This window comes from Phaseolus vulgaris, chromosome 7 (assembly GCF_000499845.2).
Source record: "Phaseolus vulgaris cultivar G19833 chromosome 7, P. vulgaris v2.0, whole genome shotgun sequence".
NCBI classification, from domain to species: Eukaryota; Viridiplantae; Streptophyta; class Magnoliopsida; order Fabales; family Fabaceae; genus Phaseolus; species Phaseolus vulgaris.
Window position 1 is genome coordinate 25,883,802 of NC_023753.2, and position 20,231 is coordinate 25,904,032.

The 20,231-nt window shown below is 35.7% G+C and overlaps 4 protein-coding genes across 5 annotated transcripts in view; 1 reads left to right on the plus strand and 3 right to left on the minus strand.

Moving 5' to 3' along the window:
- Nucleotides 1-1,765: 1,765 nt before the first annotated feature.
- Nucleotides 1,766-2,974, minus strand: LOC137828936 (casparian strip membrane protein 1). The gene is made up of 3 exons (XM_068635702.1): nucleotides 2,666-2,974; nucleotides 2,465-2,588; nucleotides 1,766-2,146 (listed from the first exon to the last, which is right to left on the minus strand). Exons 1-3 carry the CDS (start codon nucleotides 2,911-2,913, stop codon nucleotides 1,931-1,933), a joined length of 588 nt encoding a protein of 195 aa, XP_068491803.1. The 5' UTR covers nucleotides 2,914-2,974; the 3' UTR covers nucleotides 1,766-1,930.
- Nucleotides 2,975-4,520: 1,546 nt separating this feature from the next.
- Nucleotides 4,521-5,277, plus strand: LOC137829316 (uncharacterized). Its single transcript, XM_068636123.1, has 3 exons — nucleotides 4,521-4,616; nucleotides 4,717-4,904; nucleotides 4,953-5,277. Exons 1-3 carry the CDS (start codon nucleotides 4,521-4,523, stop codon nucleotides 5,275-5,277), a joined length of 609 nt encoding a protein of 202 aa, XP_068492224.1.
- Nucleotides 5,278-7,871: 2,594 nt separating this feature from the next.
- Nucleotides 7,872-9,147, minus strand: LOC137828938 (casparian strip membrane protein 2). The gene is made up of 3 exons (XM_068635703.1): nucleotides 8,823-9,147; nucleotides 8,594-8,717; nucleotides 7,872-8,279 (listed from the first exon to the last, which is right to left on the minus strand). The coding sequence occupies exons 1-3, from the start codon at nucleotides 9,065-9,067 to the stop codon at nucleotides 8,064-8,066; spliced, it is 585 nt and encodes a 194-aa protein (XP_068491804.1). The 5' UTR covers nucleotides 9,068-9,147; the 3' UTR covers nucleotides 7,872-8,063.
- Nucleotides 9,148-10,634: 1,487 nt separating this feature from the next.
- LOC137828939 (probable UDP-N-acetylglucosamine--peptide N-acetylglucosaminyltransferase SPINDLY) overlaps nucleotides 10,635-20,231 on the minus strand; it is a 31,965-nt gene continuing 22,368 nt past the window's right edge. For both annotated transcript variants that reach the window (XM_068635705.1, XM_068635706.1), the window contains exons 14-18: nucleotides 19,124-19,218; nucleotides 18,879-19,014; nucleotides 18,548-18,765; nucleotides 15,338-15,465; nucleotides 10,635-11,620 (exon numbers count right to left, since the gene is read on the minus strand). In XM_068635705.1, coding sequence (XP_068491806.1) covers nucleotides 11,184-11,620; nucleotides 15,338-15,465; nucleotides 18,548-18,765; nucleotides 18,879-19,014; nucleotides 19,124-19,218 — 1,014 coding nt within the window. In that variant the 3' untranslated portion in view covers nucleotides 10,635-11,183. The remainder of the gene's footprint in view (nucleotides 11,621-15,337; nucleotides 15,466-18,547; nucleotides 18,766-18,878; nucleotides 19,015-19,123; nucleotides 19,219-20,231) is intronic.

Genomic DNA, 20,231 nt, shown 5'->3' on the forward strand with positions numbered 1-20,231 from the left:
TGTGTTGTCGTCGCAGGTGCGTCGAGAAGCGTCATTGTCACAATGTGCATTCTCGTCAGAGAGTGCGTTCCCATCGCAGGGTGTGTAATCCTTGCAAGTTCGACTCCGTCGCGGGTGCGTTGTCGAGGCAGTGTGTGTTGTCGTTGTAGGATTCGTTTTATAACATGCGTTTCCATCGCGTGTGCGTTGCCGTTGCGGGTGCGCTGGCATCGCAGGGTGCATTGCTGTCGCATGGTGCGTTGCCGTCGCATGGTGCGTTGTCGTCGCAAGCTGCGTTGTCGTAGGATGTGTTTCCATCGCAGGGTGTCTTCGTAGGATGCAGTTCCCAGTTATAGAGTGCCTTGATTAGAGTAAGAATGGTCATTGTCACAGAGTGGGTTTCCGTCGCAGGGTGCGTTGTCATTGCGGGTTCGTTGTCGTCGTAGGTGCATTGCTGTCGTAAGGTGCGGTTCTCGGTTGTAGAGTGCCTTGATGAGAGTAAGAAGCGTCATTGTGACAGAGTGCGTTTCCGTTGTAGGGTGCGTTGTCATTGCAGGTTCATTGCTGTCGCAGGTAAGTTGTCGTCACGGGATGCGTTGTCGTCGTGGGTGCGTTGTTGTCGCGAGTGCGTTGCCGTCGTAGGGTGTGGTTCCCGGTTGTAGAGTGCCTAGAAAAAGAGTGAGAAGCGTCGTTGTCGCAGAGTGCGTGGGCCAGCAACGGACGCTAATATCGTCAACTAAAATGGCGCAAAATCCACGCAAAATAACATTCGACACAAAACGGACACACTTATGAATTTAATTTTTTTTTTTTTAAATTCAGTTTGCGTCGGCGGCGGCCCACGCATATGCGTCGGCTTGCGTCGGCCGCGACCCACGCATGTTTCATGTGCCCCACATTAATAATAATAATAAGTATAATAAAAATCATATTATGACAAAAGAATTTGTTTGGTGTAGTAGTTAAAGCTTCTTTGACACTGGGAGGACCTGGATTTGACTCTTGCACCTGGGTTCGAGTCTTGCCTGTATCTAACATCAAATTTGCATTACATATGACCCAATTTGTGTGGGCTTGGCCCACGCAACCTGCGTCCAACTCACTGGCCCACTCTATATCCTTGTTTTCTTGTAGTGTATCGAAACATCCATATGTAGTATTATATTGAAGTATCTCCATAGGTACTGTCGAAAAAATATTACATGCATATAATTTTATTGATAATTTACCTACATAAATTATTTATGAAAAATGTCATTATTAGTGACAGATTTATTTACATAACTATACGTACGCTCAAATTGCATTTAAATTTTGAACCATTGCTAATTTACTTGTGATATTGATGAATTTTAAGTGACATCGACAAATTTTTCAATCAAATATAGAAATCGTGAATAAATTTGTATACACCAGTATTATCTAAACATCTTAATACTAATAGTTGACTAAGCATGAATATAGATAATACTCATAAAAATGCGTTTGTGTATATATGCCCCATCCCTATTTTAAACTATCAAAGTATTCTTAGTATATTTGATACTTTATTTTAAAATTTATGCAATTATAATTTTATTTTGTTATTTGGCATTGAAGGGAAAAAAAATGTAACTTTCAACATTGAATTATCAATAATATGTTTCCTTGCTTTATTTTTATTTTTATTTTTTTATAAAAAAAAAGTATTAACAAAGATTATAGAGGGCATGAAACAGGTGCATTCGACTAGGATTAGAATGAAAAACAATTCACATCGAATGTGGTAGAGGAGATAGAGAAAGAATTCTCAAATAAAGGTGAAACTTTTGACATTAGAAATCATTCCAAATAATGAGGTTACACATCATATCATGAAAGGAAATTAAACTCAAGCAGAAGAAAAGAAGAATAGTTCAGCAATAATAAACCAAACATTACACCAATAACCACGATTAAATCTTAATCATTTTTAACGTCTTCTAAGCGCCAAAGCAGACATAATAACCAGCAGCAGAAGGATAACCACAGCAACCAACGATGAGACCACAGCTCCACTCGTTTGCGCACAAAAATCTCCAAACTGATTGCAGATGGCTAGCCAGTTCGCGTCTTGATTGCCGTTGTGTGCCAAGTAAACGATTGCAGCTGCTGAAGCACCACTAGCCGTGGCCAAGGTCAGAAACACCTGCATCCCATAAACAAACAATTCAATGTAACTTTTATTCAAATCATCAAACATTTAAACACTAAAAGACTTGTTCTTGTCATAATTCCACTTTTCTAATATAGCTACACTAAAGTTAAAACCTATTTTCATTTTAGCTCATTCTCTTACTGCTATATCAACCTATCAACACCAGTGGTTCATAACAAAAGTTGATTTAATATGAGTTCTTGATTGATTTCCATGCACTTACACAATAACTAATACTATAAGTAGTAAAATTTGTTATTTATAAAATGTTTCTCAGAATCGTAGTTTCTAATTATGGATCATAATTACTGTGTCTAGGGTGATGAGGAAAAGCCTTGGTCCAGCTACATGAAGGCGTATGATGGCGACTATTGAGAAAGGTAGTGACAGGACAAGATACCCAGCCACGAGTGCCATTGTAATGACAAAAAACCTGCATTTTGGTAAGCATTAGTGTGAATATAAATATGCATGTTAAGGAAAGGCATAAATAGTTGGGTGGTTACATACTGAAAAGTAGTGAAGCTATCATAGCTAGCTTCAAACTGAAAGAACTGAGTGAAGAAAGGGAGTGTTTGATCACTTGTTCCCATAGTGGCTGCAGCACCAAGAGATGCTGCTACGGCACCCAATCTTAGAATGAAGTCCATTATAGCTGCCCCTTTCTTCAACCCTCCTCCTGGCCTTGGAGGTGCAACTGCAATTGCTTTTCCTTTACCAACATTGCTGGATTCTGGGACATCCACGGTGGTTGACATTTTTTAGTTTGAAACTTGAGAGATATTTGAATTGGAAGATAGAAGAGTTGAGAGTGATGCAAATGGGTGGATGGAAGTAGCTTATATATAGAGAATGGTGAATGAAGGTGAGAGGAGTTGTTATGAAAACCATTTCCACTAATGAAGTGGAGCTAGGTTTGAGAGAAATAATATTCTCTAACTATGTTGGAAGTTGTTTGCTTTTTTATTGAAAAGGGTAATGTGTGGCTGTAAAGGTATATGTAGGGATTGGTCAAATGGATTTGTTAAATGAAATTGGCATGATGAGATCAAGGAGTGGACTTTTGTATAATTGATGTTTTAAATGGAGAAAGAACAAAAAAAATGTGAAAGTGCGTACGTGAGTTTAAGTTGAAAATACAAATTTTGTTTATTGCTATAATTGAGCAGTGAACCAAACCAAATTCGCCAACTCTCTCTATTCTTTGTGGTGGTCAAGGATGCCAAGATCTCTCTCCTCCCATTTTCGTTACCAACACTTCCATATTATTAGTATTTAAATATTATTTTATGCATATTTTAATTATACTTATTTTATTATTTAGAACTTGGAATTAGATGCAATCAAAATTGATTATACGAGGAATATCATTTGTTAAAAGTTTGGTTTAGGAATATAGTATACACGTTAACTTTAGTTATATAATTTTACTAAGCATGACAACAAAAATTAAAGAAGAAGAAATAAGAGAGATTGTAAGAAATTTAATAAAAAGGAATACTCGAAATTTTGGAAGAGAAGATTACAAGAGATGTAAGTATGTAGTTTCTTCGTCATTAGATAAGCTTGAGAGAAGATAGAACTTCATGTTTTAAACTTGAGAGAGCTTGGACAAAATTTTTGAACTCTTAGTTAAAATATCATTTTAAACTACGACATACACTTTCAAGTGCACATGAGATAATTTGAAACTTTCACTCGACTCCTCTTGCGATCATTAAGGAGTAGATGGACACTTCACATGACTTATCAAAATTTCTAAATTATTATCTAATTAACTACCGAAGTTTTAGTTACAAACTATTTTATATTCTAAAATTGATTGCTAAAACATTAGTAATTATCATATATCAACTTAAAATCTAGTTTATAAATTTTTATTAATAATAGAAATTACTTCATACAATAGTAATTTTTTAATCTATAAAATAATATATGATTTAGTCAATATAATAATTTTTCTCTTTAAAATTAATTCTATTTAATAATTTTCTTGTAGTAAAAAAGAAAAAAAAAAGACAAACTTATAATAAATAAATATGTATTTAATAAAATGTTCTTTAGTTTTAAATTTGATAAAAAGGGTATGCATGGATTTTTAAAAACCCAAAGAAACATGAGTCATATATTCTCCATAACGAAATTACATAAGCTTAAGTAGATTAAGTTATTTAGGCCTTAGTCTAGTCTTACATAAGCTTGTCAATAGATATATATGTGATATAAACCTAACAACTTGATAAAGAGTAGAATTGACCGATTTTTAGTGTCGGGGGAGTGGTTGGATAGGTGGTCGGACAACAAATACCAGGTGTTAGACAGATTGATGTCAGATCAGTGTGCGTTGGTGTTAAATACGGTTACTATGGATTGGGGCCCAAAACCGTTCAGAAGTTTAGACGTTTGGCATAAGGACAGCAGATTCAGGGAGTTTGTTCGCAACAAATGGCTTAGTTACGAGGTTCAAGGAGGTGATATTTGTTTTCAAAGAGAAATTGAAGATGTTGAAATCTAATATAAAAGTATGGAATAAAGAGGTCTTTGGCAATGTTTTTCACCAGGGGGAGGATATTCATAAGAGAATACACAAGTTGGGTGCAAAAGATGATGAAAGTGAGTTCGATGAGGTGGGAAGGGAAAAGAGGAAGTGGTTATTATCAGAGCAGAGAAGAAATAACCTTACTCAGAAGGCTCTCTTTCAGCAGAAGGCTCGCATCAAATGGCTGAAGCAAGGGGATTTGAATACAAAGTACTTTCATTCAACTATTAAATGAAAAGTAAGGAACGATTTGAACAGGTTGAGAGACAAGGGTCAGTGGTACGACGAGCAGGGTGCGGTGAAGGACAAGGTCAAAGAGTACTTCAAAGATAGGTTCTTTGGAGAAGCTCGTCAGAGTGTCAAGCTAGATAATGTAGGGTTTAACAAGATTATAGAAGAAGACAACGTCTTGCTGGTAGGAAGGATCTCTGAAGAGGAAGTAAAGCAAGCAGTGTGGAGTTGTGGCAGCGATAAAAGTTTGGGTCCTAACGGCTGCAACTTCGGTTTCATTAAGTTGTGTTGGGAAGAGATGAAGGCAGACATCATAAGAGCGGTTCATGATTTTGAGGAGGAAGGAATATGACCAAGGGGAACGAATGCCTTTTTTATATCTTTGATCCCTAAAGATGAAAATCCACAAAGCTTGAACGAATTCAGACCTATTTCTTTCGTTGGATGTTTGTACAAAATTGTGGCAAAGATCTTGTCTCTGTGACTGAAGAAAGTGTTACACAAGGTCATAAACGCTAGGCAGTCAACGTTTTTAGAAGGCAGGGGGATTATGGATAGCGTCTTAGTAGCAAATGAAGTTCATAAAGAAATCAAGAGGAGAAAGAACAACTGTATTTTCTTCAAGGTTGACTATGAGAAGGCCTACGACTCAGTTGACTGGGTTTTCTGTACTATATGCTTGAGACGTTAGGCTTTTATGGGAGATGGATTGGTTGGATTAGAGTGTGTCTTGAGTCCTCATCGGTGTCCGTGCTAGTGAATGTGAGCCCTACCCAGGAGTTGAAGCCTAGGAAGGGGTTGAGACAAGGAGACTCTTTAGCACCATTTCTTTTCCTCATAGTGGCAGAAGGTTTAGCTGGGGTGGTAAGAAAGGCGGTCGAAAAGGAATTATTAGAAAGTGTGGAGATCGGAGGCAAACTCATCAAGGTTAATATGCTTCAGTTTGCGGATGACACGTTTTTTTTGTAAAACGAGTGCTCAAAGCGTGTTCGTTATCAAGGTCATTCTAAATTGCTTTGAGTTAATGTCAGGTTTAAAGGTCAACTTCCAAAAGAGTAGTGTTGGAGGATAGGATGCAACAACCTTTTGCTACAACGCTTTGCGGCTTTTTTGAATTGTGTTACGATGAAAACTCCGTTTAAATATTTGGGCATGCTTTTAGGTGGATGTCACAAAAGAAGTAATTTTTGGGAAGAGGTGGTGGAAAGAGTGTGAAATAGATTAAACAGATGGAAAGGCAAGTTTATTTCGATGGTTGGGAGACTTTGTCTAATTAAGTCGGTGTTATCCTCTCTTCCCTTATTTTACTTGTCTCTGTACAAAATGTTGGCTATGGTGATGAAAGAAATTGTTAGGTTTCAGAGGAAATTCTTGTGGGGTTGGGGTGCGGACAGTAGAAAAAATAGTGTGGGCATCGTGGGAAAAGATGTGCGCACCAAAAGAGGAGGGGGGCTTGGAATGGTCAACATAAGGCGTTTCAATATTGCTCTGTTAGGAAAATGGATATGGCGGTTAGGTTATGACAAGCATGGTTTGTGGAAAGAGGTGGTGGATTCAAAATATGGAGGTTGGAGGGATCTACAGAGTAAAAGAAATAGATGCTCTGATTCTCTTTTGGTGGAGGGATCTGAAGGAGGTTTGGTCTCTTGATGAATGGAGAGACAAGTTGGAGGCTAACTTCTCTTGGGAGGTAGGGAATGGGAGAGAGATCAGGTTTTGGGAGGATAGATGGGCGGGCAATACAACCTTAAAGGAGTTGTTTTCGAGACTTCATTCCACCTGTTTGAACAAAGACTCTTTTGTATGACAGATTAGGGAGAGGCCAGAAAACTCAAGTTAGTCATGGAAGATCGAGTGGAAAAGAAACTTGTTTAAATGGGAATGGAGTCAAGAACATCACTAATGCATATTTTAGGGGATTAGAGAGTAAAGGTGGACAAAGAGGACTCTTGGGTATGGAAAGACAAAGAGACAGTTGTGTTCACGATTAAATCTGCATACAAAATCCTCAGGGACGACTCTCAAGGGGTGGAGAGGGATCTATAAGAGGGGTTTTGGAGGTTTAGGGTTTACCACCAATATCTGCAGCCTGTGCGGGGAGGAGGAAACTACGTCTCACCTCTTTTGCACGTGTAGAGTTGCCTGGCTTGTGTGGGCTAAGTGCTATGAATGGGTGGGGAGTGTTGCGACGGGTCATAGGGAGACAAAAAATCACTTCTTAAGCTTTAGGATGAACAGGGTCACAGAAAGTGTAAATCAGGTATGAGGGGGTGTGTGGATAGCAATGGTTGGGGAATTGTGAAAACACAGGAACAGGAAGGTTTTCATAAGTGGCGGGATTGATCCCATCGAAATTTTTGCTATGTCAGAGTTGAAGGCCTAGTCATGGGTAGTGTCCAAAGCGCGAGGCGTTTTTTTTTCTTTCTCTAATTGGTGTCTTGAGTCAATGGTTTGTACGAGGACTGTTATTTTTTCTAAGATCTCTTTTTCTTGAGAGTAGACGTTTGTCCTTTGAACACAAGGTAGATATTATATATACCGGTTGAGGTATCCCTGAAATACCTCATATTTATCATTCATTTTTACTGATAAAAAAAAATTAAGGTTTTTTGTTGATAAAAAAAAATTAAGGTTTTACTTGCTTTCACCATTATCTTGGTGCAAGCTTCTTCTTCCAAGGTCATCTGTTTTTTTTTTAAATAACTCGTTATATATACCAATTTTGTCTTTATCCTTATAATATCTCTACTTTTCATGATGTGTGATGTGAAAATTACAATTTTCCTTGTCAGAGTTTTAACACCTACTACCTATAACTAATCTTGCATGTTATCTTTAATATTCTAACTCTCATATGATCACATCAAGAAAAAAATGGAACAAGGTGTTATTGCTGAGGAAAAAAACCGCAAAGAGAAAGTTAAGTAGAGAATAGCTAGTTCGACGTAACAAAGTGGCTGAAACTTGAAACATTAGAATGAGCAAATGTACACAGGTAATGAATTTGGCAGATCACAACTTCAAGGAAATTAAAACCCCACAAGCCGAGGAATTAAAACTTGGGAAACAGATTGAACATGCACAATATTATATATAGTTGTAATAGTTCATATAACTTAAGCCCCCACAGGTTAATCTTCAAGGCTTCCCAATGGCGAAAGCAGACATCACAATCAACAATACGAAGACAACAACAGCAACGAACGATGACACCACAGCTGAACTGGTCTGTGCACAAAAGTCTCCGAATTGGTTGCATATGGCTAACCAGTTTGTGTCCTGATCACCATTGTGTGCCAAGTAAACTACGGCAGCAGCTGAAGCAGCACTAGCAGTGGCTAGAGTCAGAAACACCTGCAATTCATATACTGTTGGATCAGCAAGTCCAAAACTAGGAAATTATTCACTAAATGAAATCATATACCAAGGAAAAAATCTCTCATTAGTAAATAAGCTTACACACTGAACTTGTTGAAAAATTAAATTTTTAGTATGACACTGTACATTTATATTTATGGATGATAATAACAGTACAAAACATCATACTTGAACAATTTTGTTATCATGAGGAATAAATATATATTTCAGCCATAGTATTGAGAGATGGTTGAATTGGTGAGAAGATTATTGAAATAGAACTGAATTTATGAATATTTTGAAGAGCTTACAGTGTCCAAGATAATGAGGAAAAGCCTTGGTCCAACAGCATGGGGGCGAACAATTGCAACAACAGAGAAAGGAAGAGATAGCACCAGGTAGCCACCCACTAAAGCCATAGTAATAACAAAAAACCTGCATTGTGTTGTGCATTGGATAAAATTTATGATTTCAGTGAATTAACATAGATGTGATGAAAATGCAGAGAAAAGATGCAGGGTTTTGAAGGTCATCACATACTGGAAAGTGGTGAAGCTATCATAACTAGCCTCAAACTGAAAGAACTGAGTGAAGAAAGGGAGTGTCTGATCACTTGTTCCCATGGTGGCAGCAGCACCAAGAGCAGCTGCTATGGCACCTAACCTTAGAATGAAATCCATTATGGCCACCCCTTTTTTCCATCCTCCTGGCCTTAGTGGTGCAACCACCACAGCTTTTCCTTTAGCAACTTTACTTGATTCTGGGATATCAATGGTGGTTGACATGTTTGGCTTTGGTGAATATAGAGGAAGCTTAGTTTATGTTGTAAGGAGGATAGATGAGAGAGGATGATGAAAATGTGATGATTGAAGGTAACATATATAGAGGGAGAAATTAAGAGTGGTAGATTTAGGATAAGTGGGATGCTACCTAATGAACTTAGTGAAGTTGTTATATATGAAACCTTTACGTACCGAAGCAAGTAGAAACACCCACAAATTATACTTAATCTTCTTTCTTTTCTTGTTCATTACTTTGTCTTTCAAAAAGCTTATTAAACGATTATAAAAAAAAATACATTTTAATATTGAAATTATTTTATTAAAAAGCTGTTTTGATTTCCTAATGTATTATTCGAATGAATGTTTAAGATTTTACTTTTAATGTTCTTTTGAATTTTATAAGTGGTTATAAGGACCTCTTTGTTTTTTCAAATATAAGTTGGTGATAATTTAGTTATATTAGGATTAGGATTAGGACTAGGCTTTAATTAATGAATCATATGTATGTTTTTCTGTGGATATAAGATGTATGCAGATTAATTTAAATGCAACTAATGGGGTGGTGTAAATAAAAAATAGAGTTGGTTTGGCTTTTTACTAGAATACTAAAGAAACAAAGTGAGAGGTTAGATTATAAAAAATGTTGGGCATTTAGCTTTGAATTGAATTTAAATTAAACTTCACTAACCTATTTGAAGTTTAGACTTTTGAACTTTAGAAGAAGAAATATAAATTTTGTAAAATTTTAGATCAACAAATATGAGACATTTTTTTTTCTTTCTAAGTCTCAATCCATAAATAGGATGTTAAGTTCCGATGGTGATATCTAACATAATTTATAAAATTATGGAAGTTACAACAAAAAAACTTTATTTAAGTTATTGTCTTCTTTATTAGTTGACTTAGAAAAATGATTATATTTATTAGGAAAAATAATACTACACTCTTTCTCATGGTTATTAGTTGAAATTTATAAAGTTAAAAAAGTGATGTAAAATTTATCAAATGAAAGACTGACGTATTTCACAACCCTCAATAAACTTCATCCAATAGTAAAAATGATTAAACATGTAAAAAATGTCATTTAAATTTTTCTTGTACATGAAGTGATTTCATCGATAAATTTTGCAAATGTAATAATGGTTGAATTAGTCTGCCCACATTGCTCTCACAACAATGGAAATTAAACAATGGCTTAATGAAGAGGTTAGGGATCGGAATACCACCTTCTTTGACAAACATTTTCTTTAATTAATTAAGTAATCAATCAGTCAACCAAACCATTCAGTCTAATCTTTTAAAGCATATAATTAATTGATAAAGTCCAGTCAATCTTTAACATTAATCCCTATGCATTGATGCGATATTAGATTTTTTGTTTACCTGTTCCACTTTTCTTGCATGAAGATGTTGTCATTGTTACTCAATGATTATAGAAAATATGAAAACTTTTGAACTTGTTATGCATCGAACAAGAAAAGAAGTTATTTAAGTCAAGACTCACTCAACAGTAAAGGTAACTAGGAGTAAAATTTTACGTACCTTAATTCATTCTTAATTTGAATTGATATTTACCACTTCAGAATTGAACTTTCATATTCCTATCTTAATAATCAACACACATTTTTGTTTTCGAATGCGACCACAAAATTCTTAAATTATCCACCCCTGCTTTTCTCATGAAAGCCAATTACATTCACACAGGTACAGTGCATCAGGATCTGACCAACACTACCATGCTAGAAATGAAATCCAGACCCCCAAAAAAGTAAATAAATATTACACAATTTACACTCTCAACTGGCTATTGTAATTAGTGAGGGGGGTGGGGGAAATGTGTTACAGATATTTGAAGGATGCCATTTTATAGCAGCACAGCCCCTGGGAGTATCCACAGCAGTTGAGGACACATTGATTTTGTAACTGTGGCTTACACTTCTTTCCCAGTAAAAAAAATTGTCATTCTATGAAAATTTAACCTTTGTCATGATGTGGTGGATGCAAAGCTCTTCCAGAAGCAACACAAATACATCACGCCAATTGCCAACCTAATTCTGCACCTATTATTGTAATACAGCTGAGCAAACTAGAATCACTACAGCGGACTCCCAGATGAAATTCAACTTGAACCCACCATACCTTGCTTGCTGTTGTGATTCAATGACCCACCATTTTCTTCACAACTGTGAACATTTGGCTTCAGAGGTTGTGTCAAACTGAATCCATTTGCCATGACAGATCCAGGGCTCCCCTCACTTAAGTTTACGTTCCTTGTTGACTCACCGTTATTATTGGTTGGATCACTAGTAGAAACATGTTGCTGCAACAATTCCATGCATTTCAAAGCCGGAACATCTCCTTTACAATATCTGCGCCACATTTGTCTATATGTTGACTCTAATCCACGGATAAATTTTGCACCATCACAAAGAGGGGACTTAGACATGAGCTCTCGCAGGCTCATTCTCAATTTTTGTAGTGCCGAAACATCAGAGGCCAGCTTCAGAGCCAATTTTTCATATTCATCTTCATTTTTGGCAATCAAATGGCCCAGACCTGACTTATTAAAAGAGATATTTAGCAGTTTTAATGGCAAAGCCACAAGTCCGTTAATACCTCACAAGAAAAAGAAGCATAAAACTTGATCGAAAGATATGCTCAATTACACAATTCATCTCACCCAAAGACATGATAATAAATGCATAAACAACCTGCAAGCTATTATTCTTATTTAAATAGATTCAACAGGTCAGAGTTAGATAATGCCGTGAATCAGACTATTCTAGATAAAAGAAAAAAACCATTTATCGGGTATCAATGTCTGTCTTCCTGAGAGAACAGTTCCCATCTCATCTAACAAATTTCACAAGAGACCCACTGCACACTAATTACAAGAAAAATAGATTTTTGACTAGTTCTTAATTTACTTATAGCCACACACCAAGCTACAGACAATTTTATTTTATACTCATCTCTAAAGCTAAGTTAGTATCAGATCAAAACGGTTTTAATGTTGTCAACAAATCTGAAATCACAAATGATATGACTTTTTAAGGTTATAGTCAGTGTCAGTCTATTTTCTCATGAGGATTAGGCACCTAAGAAGTTTTGACACCTCTTCATTTGGGATTATAATCAAACTCATAACAGCCAGCATAGAATTTCCCAGTTGCGACTTTTATTGTTGATACACTAAACTTGATATTCACAAGCTGCATAACCTTTAACTCGACTAAGAATTGACCAGTTGTTGTACAAATAATTATAACTAAAATCAATCTCTATAAAACATATATTATCTATTTGATATGAAAAACAAAAACAACAACTATCAGGACCAAGTAAATTATGTTTAAGAGTAGAAGTAATTTTAAAAGGATGAAGTATGAATATTTTATTAGTTAAGTTAAAAAGGTAATAAATGGAAGAACTTAACTATTACAACATCATTTTACAAAAACAACCATTTCTCTACCTTCTCCCTAAGATTGAATTGATCATTCGTCCTTTTCAAGATCTTAACCTACCGTAGAGAAGCTAACAAAACATAGAGGATATCTATCCAATTAAAAATAAATTAGAGTAAGTTGTTTGCATGTGAGTGGTTTGCATGCCTAGGGAGATCAGTTGCATGTTGGGTTTGACGGGCAAAGATGAATATCCGGTAATCTAGAGTAGTACTGATATCTTTGATTTGATGTTTAGGGTAATCTGTGGACAGGTTTGAGTTTCTTATATTAAAAAGGACTTGTTGGAGTTTAGCTGGAATAACTTGTTGTCAAGTAAGGGAAGTTAGTTAAATGTTTAATAGAACCCTAAGGTAGAAGATTTGAACACAAGGCTGAGACTTAGACACATTAATTGTATTTTATGCAAGGACATTGCATGGTTGAAGATTATTTGATGTTGAATTCAGTTAGAAATATTGGATAACACTATGTTGAATTGTTATCTTAATTGACATTTGATATTATGAGTTGTTAGAAAGCAAAGAAGGGTTGTGATTATATTATTGATGGATGTAAGATGTATTCAATTTGTTTTGCAATTTGGATTGAGTTTGAAAATTTATAACTATGTTCGATAGTAATATATTGACTTAGGTTTTCATTTGGAAAAGTTAATGAAATTAATTGTATAAGATGTTTTTGAGTGAAATGGTAACATGGAATTATACTGTTATACAGGTTATGGTGTGATATTTGATAGTCAAATTAGGCACGTAGATGTTTTATAATTGTTGTGTAGGTGCCAATTTTGGGGTGTTTGCAAAGTTTGGAATTCTGCAAAACTCAAAAATTTTCAACATGATCTGCTCAACAAACCCACCAACCACCCAATGGATTTGAGGCAAAGAGGAAGTGAGTTTTACTACGAAAAAATTGCTCAGCATTGGGTGAATCCATATTTTTTAATTAGGCTTAGTGGTCTTCATGAATGTTGTAGCCTTGGATGTTAGCTTTACAATGGCTTTGGAATCATTAAAAAAGGAGGTCTAGCACTCTAGTTGTAATTCTTTGAGTGCGTGAGCCAAAGTCAAGCTATAAGTTTTGGGTGAAGTTTTTGTGGTTTTTTTAACTTTTTAAGTAAATGTTCTTTTAGAACTTAAAGTCTACATAAGAGGTATAGTTTATCCTCTTAGATTTCTTATGAATTATAGTTGACCATGATTGGATGAGTGAAACTCAGTATGAATTATTATCTTTAACAATTGTCGGGTGGTAATGACCTATGCTTTTATGAGTTGCTTTTTAATTTTTATGCAATATAATTAAGAGGGGATAGTATACAATATGAAGATTGTGTTGAATATTATTGGTTTATTTTATTTAAATAGTTTTGCTATTCATACTTTTAGTTTATTAAAATTGAATTATGGGTATATTTTGTGTTTCTCTTAAATGCTTGAAATTATAAATAGCGAGAATTGACTTTTGTTGTGAAATTGTAATTGATGTGGATTGAGATTGATGGTGTGATGTGAATATAGTGTTTACCAAGGAGGTAATAGTACATGTTATGCAGTGGTGAAATGCATTGAATTCGAATTCGTGATGTATGTAAAACAATTATTCTACCTCATTTGTTTACTAGACTTAGAGAAAGGTATCGGGTGATGAGAGTCAATGCAGATTTCTAGAACTAGGTCCTGTAAATCATAGGACAACCTTGTCACATAAGTGGATAGTGTTCCTTGCCTCTGTCAATGTCGAAGAAGACAATAGTGTAAACGGTGCAAAATCTCTGAAGATTCAACTCATTGTGTGTGAAAGTCATTAAGTGTCTATTTATTATGAGTTTGATGGGATGTGGCAAGTGATGCTTGTAGGTTGTTACATGAGACAATTAACATTGAAATATGATTTGTGTGGATCATGGTTATCAAACTCGCGAGTCAACTCGTTGACTCGTCCGAGTTAACTCGGTAGCAGACTCGTTTTTTGGGTAAACTCGGTGGACTCGGTGCAGACTCAAGGTGGACTCGTGACTCTTGTCCGAGTTGGCGAGTCCAACTGGGTTTTTTTAACCCCAAAACGGTGTCGTTCCGAATGGGAAAATTAGGGTTTCGCGTTTCATTTTCCTTTGTGTCTTTTGTGCACTGCGTCTTCTTCTGTGGAGTGCGGCGATCAATCGAGCAAAGCGTTCGCGGGTTGCAAGTGGTTCGTGTGGTGGTTGCGGTGGTCGCGGGTTGCAGGTGGTCACGGGTTGCGGTGGTCGCAGATTGCAGGTTGAAAGTCGACTCTTACGAGTCTGCAAGTCGAGTCTACGGAGCTCTCACGAGTCTACGTAGACTCGCGAGTTTGACAACCTTGGTGTGGATTGATTTACTCATAAATTTTATTTATTGTGTTATGAAAACTTCTAAATTACTAGCTTACCCTTTTAGTGGTTTGTGTTGTAATCAATATTAGTCAATCGTAGTTTACACGAGTAGAGGATGTAGCAAGTGAGAAAGCTCGACAGAGTGAGAAAGTGCATGATATATTGTAAGTTTTAGATTATGCATGTTTTGCTTGTTTTTGATGATGTATAGAAATCCCTATAAAAGAGGGAAATAAAGGCTTGGAACAAGAAATATATATATATATATATATATTAAGTATATAGTTTTTATGGGGTGTTACATCAACGGCCAAGAGAGGACCATAAGTAGCCAAAAAATCTTATATAGCGGCTACTGTTTTCACTTGCTTGAAGGCATTCCAGAATGTCACAATTCACAAAGAAGCACATAAAACAAGTAATTCAGTCGGAAATATTGCAGTTTCTTACCAACTTTGCTCAGAAGACTAACACCAACATTGTGTGCATGCACCGAACCAGCCATTGTAACACATGGAACTCCCATGTATAAAGACTCGCAAGTTGTGGTTGTTCCAGCATATGGAAATGTGTCCAAACTACATTAAAAGACATAATAGAAAGTTGACTTTGAGATAAGACAAGATTTGAACATGCATCAAGTATTGCATTAGTCTCATTATTATAAATATAACTTGATCACAAGGACTAGTCCAACATTCAGATATTTCAGATGCATGTGTTGCATGCAGAAAATAAAAATAATTTACAATAAAATTCTGTAAGTATTAAAATCATGTTTATTATAGTACTGTACAACTTACATAAAGCATTTTTTGCTGTACATAGCTTTAGAAAAGTAACAGCCTGTAACCTTCCTCTTTGAGATATACTTGTACTCAACTTTTATATCTTTATACACACCTACATCAGCTTAGTTGATGCTCACTGATTTTTATCATTCAAATTGAAGTTGATATCAAGACTATCAATGGACCACCACTGTACGCTGTCTCCGACCACCACTACCGTTATGGCTAAGGAAGTAAGGGTTACATGCACCTTGAGGAGCATGACCCAACCCAAGTGGTCACATGACCAAAAGCTACACCACGTGTCAATCTCTGCCAGCCCTCACCAGACATATTTAAAATCTTTCTATTCATTTCAGCATTTTTTTTCTAATTTTAAAATATTTGATAATTACAAATAAAGATGATGAAAATATAATTGGTATCATTTTTATCAATAAAATAATTATTTATTTCCATTCATAGTTCAAGTCTAGCAAATTCAGGTAACATTGTGAGTTCAGTAACAGTGATGCAAATTCTGTGTTATTTTTCACTTTATTCTTGCATATATCCGTTCTCCCTTCTTCTTCCTTAATAAATGGGACAGTATATTGTTGTTCTGTCTCCTTTTTCCTTCTCTGCATCTGTTCTATTATGACAGTATTAGAGCACTTTTGGAAGAGCTTTGCTGTGCATTCACTTCTCTGATTTCTTTTGCCTTCATGGTATCCTTCGAATTTTGATGCCAAAAAAAGTAAAATTCTTCTGCTGGATGCACAACTTGTGCTCATAGTAGTAGGAGCGGTCACACCATTGGTGTTTGCTACCGAAAACATGGATTTCATGGATTTCCTCCAGACCGTTGATTGTATAATGGGAAACCAAATCCACTACTGCTGTTGTGATTGTGAAACGAAAATTTCAGATACTGAACAACAATCTACTATGAATGAGATCCAAGACGTTTGCTTCTCTAGTCAACAATATCAAGATATTGTTCTCTGGCATTAATCCAACAAACACAAAATGCTAATTCAACATCGAATGTGGCTCATATTAGTTCCATTTTATCAAGCTCCACACACTCACCTCCACTATAAGGTAAATTTGACTCTCTCATCACACAAACAACGAGTCACAGACACCCACATGTTTTAGTCTGATTTTCTTCTTTTTTCCAATTGCTCATTGTCTCATTCAGGTTGCAAACACTTGGATGATGATTGATTGAGTTGGTGTGAGAGATGGAGTAATCAGCTTATCATCCACCTAATAAACTTCACTATTATACACCCCCACTGCAATGTGATTCCTATTGACCTTTGGGTCACCTGTCAAGATACTGAATGCACCTTAAGAAACAACAATATCCATGTTTAAATAGCAATAAAGATTCTGTTTGCAACACGTGACATTAAATTGCCTTTTCCTCTTAGCAACTCCCACACCACACACGTTTTTGCTCTTCTTCACATGGATATATGGAGACCATATTCTATGCCTTCCATGAATAGAATGGATGTTGTTATTTTCTCACTATTGTCAATGATTACACACGCTACACTTGAGTTTATTTGATGCATACTAAACGTGAAACATGTACACATATTACTAATTTTATCAATCTTGTTGAAAATCAATTAGATACACACATCAAAATCATATGTACTGACAATGGCTTAGAATTTTGCATTCATGAGCTTTTTCATTCAAAAGGGAATCCTTCATCATACAACTTGCATAAAAACTTCCTAACAATGAAATTGTTGAATGTAAACATCAACATTTACTCAATGTCGCTTGTACTCTCGTGTTTCATTCTAACTTACCATAGGAGGTTTGCCTTGCCTACCTCACAAAATGCATACCCACACCCTTTTTGGACAATACTTACCCTTTTCACAAACTACTACATGGTCATCCCTGTGACATTACTTTCCTAGGTGTTTATTATATCACCACAATTACTTCCCATCGTAAAAAACTTGATCTACAAGCCCATCCTTGTATTTTTCAAGGCTTACCACTTTACACTAAGATATCTTAGCTATGACTTGCATACACATACCATTGCCATTTCCCTTAATGTCCTCTTTTATGAGTACCACTTCCAATCTATTTCATCTCCTCTCCCTAACAATACACATAGCACAATCTTTCCGTCACCTTTTCATCTAGATCCCATATCCCCACAAACCCACCTACACTTATTCTTGACCTTCCAACTCAAGCTTTTTCTCCTTCCCCGCGTCCTTCGCCCCTACTTCATCGTTCTACCGTCACTAAGAGTCACCTTCCTACCTATATGATTATCGTTGTACTCTCACATCCACCTCAACCAAACCTCATCCAGGTATTCGCTACCCTATTCACCATTATCTTTGTTTTAATTGTCTCTCCCCTTCCTTTCGTCATTTTATCTTTTCTATTTCAACCATCATTGAGTCTACCACTTTTGTTGAGGTTACCAAGAGTGATTGTTGGCTTAAAGCTATGAAAGTTGAGATTGAGGCTCCTCAAGCAAGTCATACTTGGACTCTTACCAGTCTTCCACCACACAAAAATTGCTATTGGTTGTCACTTAAAATCCCATGTCAGCAACCTATCTTTGTTAGTAAATGTCATTCATAGGAAGGACTAAAGTGAAAGACAAATCTTACTTTAGAATACAATTTAATTTCGATATTTTTAGGAACTTACTAGAAGACAACATACACTTTGAAAGACCCAAAACACCATTTAGCAAAAAAATTGAGACATGAAAAAGTAGTATCCCAAATAATACAAAATGCATAGTAAACACAACTAACATAAGTACGAATAAATAAATAAATAAAAGCTTAATCAGGACCAAAAAAAAATTAAAGAAGAAAAGAATTGATATTACCTGATGTCCATTAGAGAATAAGCCTGCATATGATCGTGGTTAAGAAGAATAAGGGGCAGAAGATCAACTCGTAGTGCTTCCAGACCTAAGTTCTCCAATCTGGAAAGAAATCTCTGTCTCACACTATCACAGCAAAATGGTTTACATTTTACCACTAGGCGAGAATTTGGAATTGCACATAGTATCCTTGCCCAAACTCGAAGTACCTTAGGTGTAATCTAAAAATGTAAAACAGCACAAGTCAAAGGATACACTACTTACCTGTTACAATTTTCTATTGGAAATCAAAAATTGAAATAGAAATGTATAAAATAGTTTGCAGTGATTCTACCTTCGCAAGATTGTTGAAACTACCAAATGTAACGAAGCCATTTGACAAAGCAGGAGTTGGACAAATAGGACCAGCCTCAGGAGAAGGAGTGTAACAAAGGAAGCAATCTGGTAATCGAACTAACTCTTCAACATGCCTGTAATTTGGGAAAAGTACCATTACAAAAAAAACAACAATAAGAGTAGTAGAGAAGAAGCACTACAGATCAATGACAAGAAAGTACAAAAATTCAAGAAGAGAACTACTTCTGCTTTGTTTCAGGAGGGTCTGCCTGAGAATCAGTTATTCTATAATCAATTGTAGGCAATCCTGTTGTATTAGGATAACCAATCCAAGTCACCTGCATAACAAGGAATATGTTACAATTTGGCAAAGATCAAATTGAAAATTGAAATATTTGCAGAGTAGATTTTACCACAAACAATACATGCCACTTTATAAACATGGAGAAAGCTATATGTAATATTAAAACAAAAGCAGATTAAAGACATACCTATAATTGTTAAAAGTTTATTTATATCATTAATAAATTTTGTTTTATATACTAATAATCATTCAAGCAATTTGGAAACCCACTCTTTAAAGCTATTTATTAAGTAAGCAAAATAAAAAACTTAAACATTCCACTAAACATCTCATACTAACAAGGCCAATTTGTAAGTCAAATATGAGAACATCTAAGGGAGAATGAATACGAGAAAATAGCTAGATTAAACATGTTGGGAGGTTCTACATTAGCTAGGAATACTCTTTGATGTTCAAGTTAGAACACAATAATAATAATTAGAGATGAGATAAGTGCCAAACCCTCTAGAGAACAAATATATCTAGATTTATTTCCTCTCGAATTATTATTATTGTGTTATAATTGACTTGAGCACCAAAGAGTATTTGTATCGTAGCTGATACATATGAATAATCCAACTAATTTCTCGTATTCATTTTCCCATAGATGTGCTCATATTTGACTTACAGAATGGCCTTGTTAGCCCTAAATTCAGGAGTGAGATGTATGTGTATGGATATGTTTATATATTAAGCACTTGGATATTGTGGGGTGCTTAACAGCCACAACGATTAGTATGAGCTGGTTGGAGTATTTGAGTTCTTAATTCTCGTAAGAGCAAATTTTGAGGTTTGGGTTCCTGAAGTGCTTATCTTGGGTGGCATCATGCTGCCCCCAACGATTAGTATGAGCTGGTTGGAGTATTTGAGTTCTTAATTCTCACTTCTGTAATAGCTAATTTTAAAGTTTGGGTTCTTGAAGTGCTTATCTTGGGCGGAATTTTAATGATCTCTTTCCACCACAAACACACATACTTTGTCTAATGCTGAAACATCCTTTGATCCCAT

Excerpts from the sequence above, each read along its gene's own strand:
- LOC137828936 (XM_068635702.1), bottom strand. The coding sequence starts at position 2,913 with ATGTCAACCACCGTGGATGTCCCAGAATCCAGCAATGTTGGTAAAGGA. Across the intron at positions 2,589-2,665 it reads GATAGCTTCACTACTTTTCA|GTTTTTTGTCATTACAATGG; the intron begins GTATGTAACCAC and ends ACCAAAATGCAG. Across the intron at positions 2,147-2,464 it reads TCCTCATCACCCTAGACACA|GTGTTTCTGACCTTGGCCAC; the intron begins GTAATTATGATC and ends TATGGGATGCAG.
- LOC137829316 (XM_068636123.1), top strand. The coding sequence starts at position 4,521 with ATGGATTGGGGCCCAAAACCGTTCAGAAGTTTAGACGTTTGGCATAAG. Across the intron at positions 4,617-4,716 it reads ACAAATGGCTTAGTTACGAG|GGGGAGGATATTCATAAGAG; the intron begins GTTCAAGGAGGT and ends GTTTTTCACCAG. Across the intron at positions 4,905-4,952 it reads CAAGGGGATTTGAATACAAA|GTTGAGAGACAAGGGTCAGT; the intron begins GTACTTTCATTC and ends CGATTTGAACAG.
- LOC137828938 (XM_068635703.1), bottom strand. The coding sequence starts at position 9,067 with ATGTCAACCACCATTGATATCCCAGAATCAAGTAAAGTTGCTAAAGGA. Across the intron at positions 8,718-8,822 it reads GATAGCTTCACCACTTTCCA|GTTTTTTGTTATTACTATGG; the intron begins GTATGTGATGAC and ends AACACAATGCAG. Across the intron at positions 8,280-8,593 it reads TCCTCATTATCTTGGACACT|GTGTTTCTGACTCTAGCCAC; the intron begins GTAAGCTCTTCA and ends TATGAATTGCAG.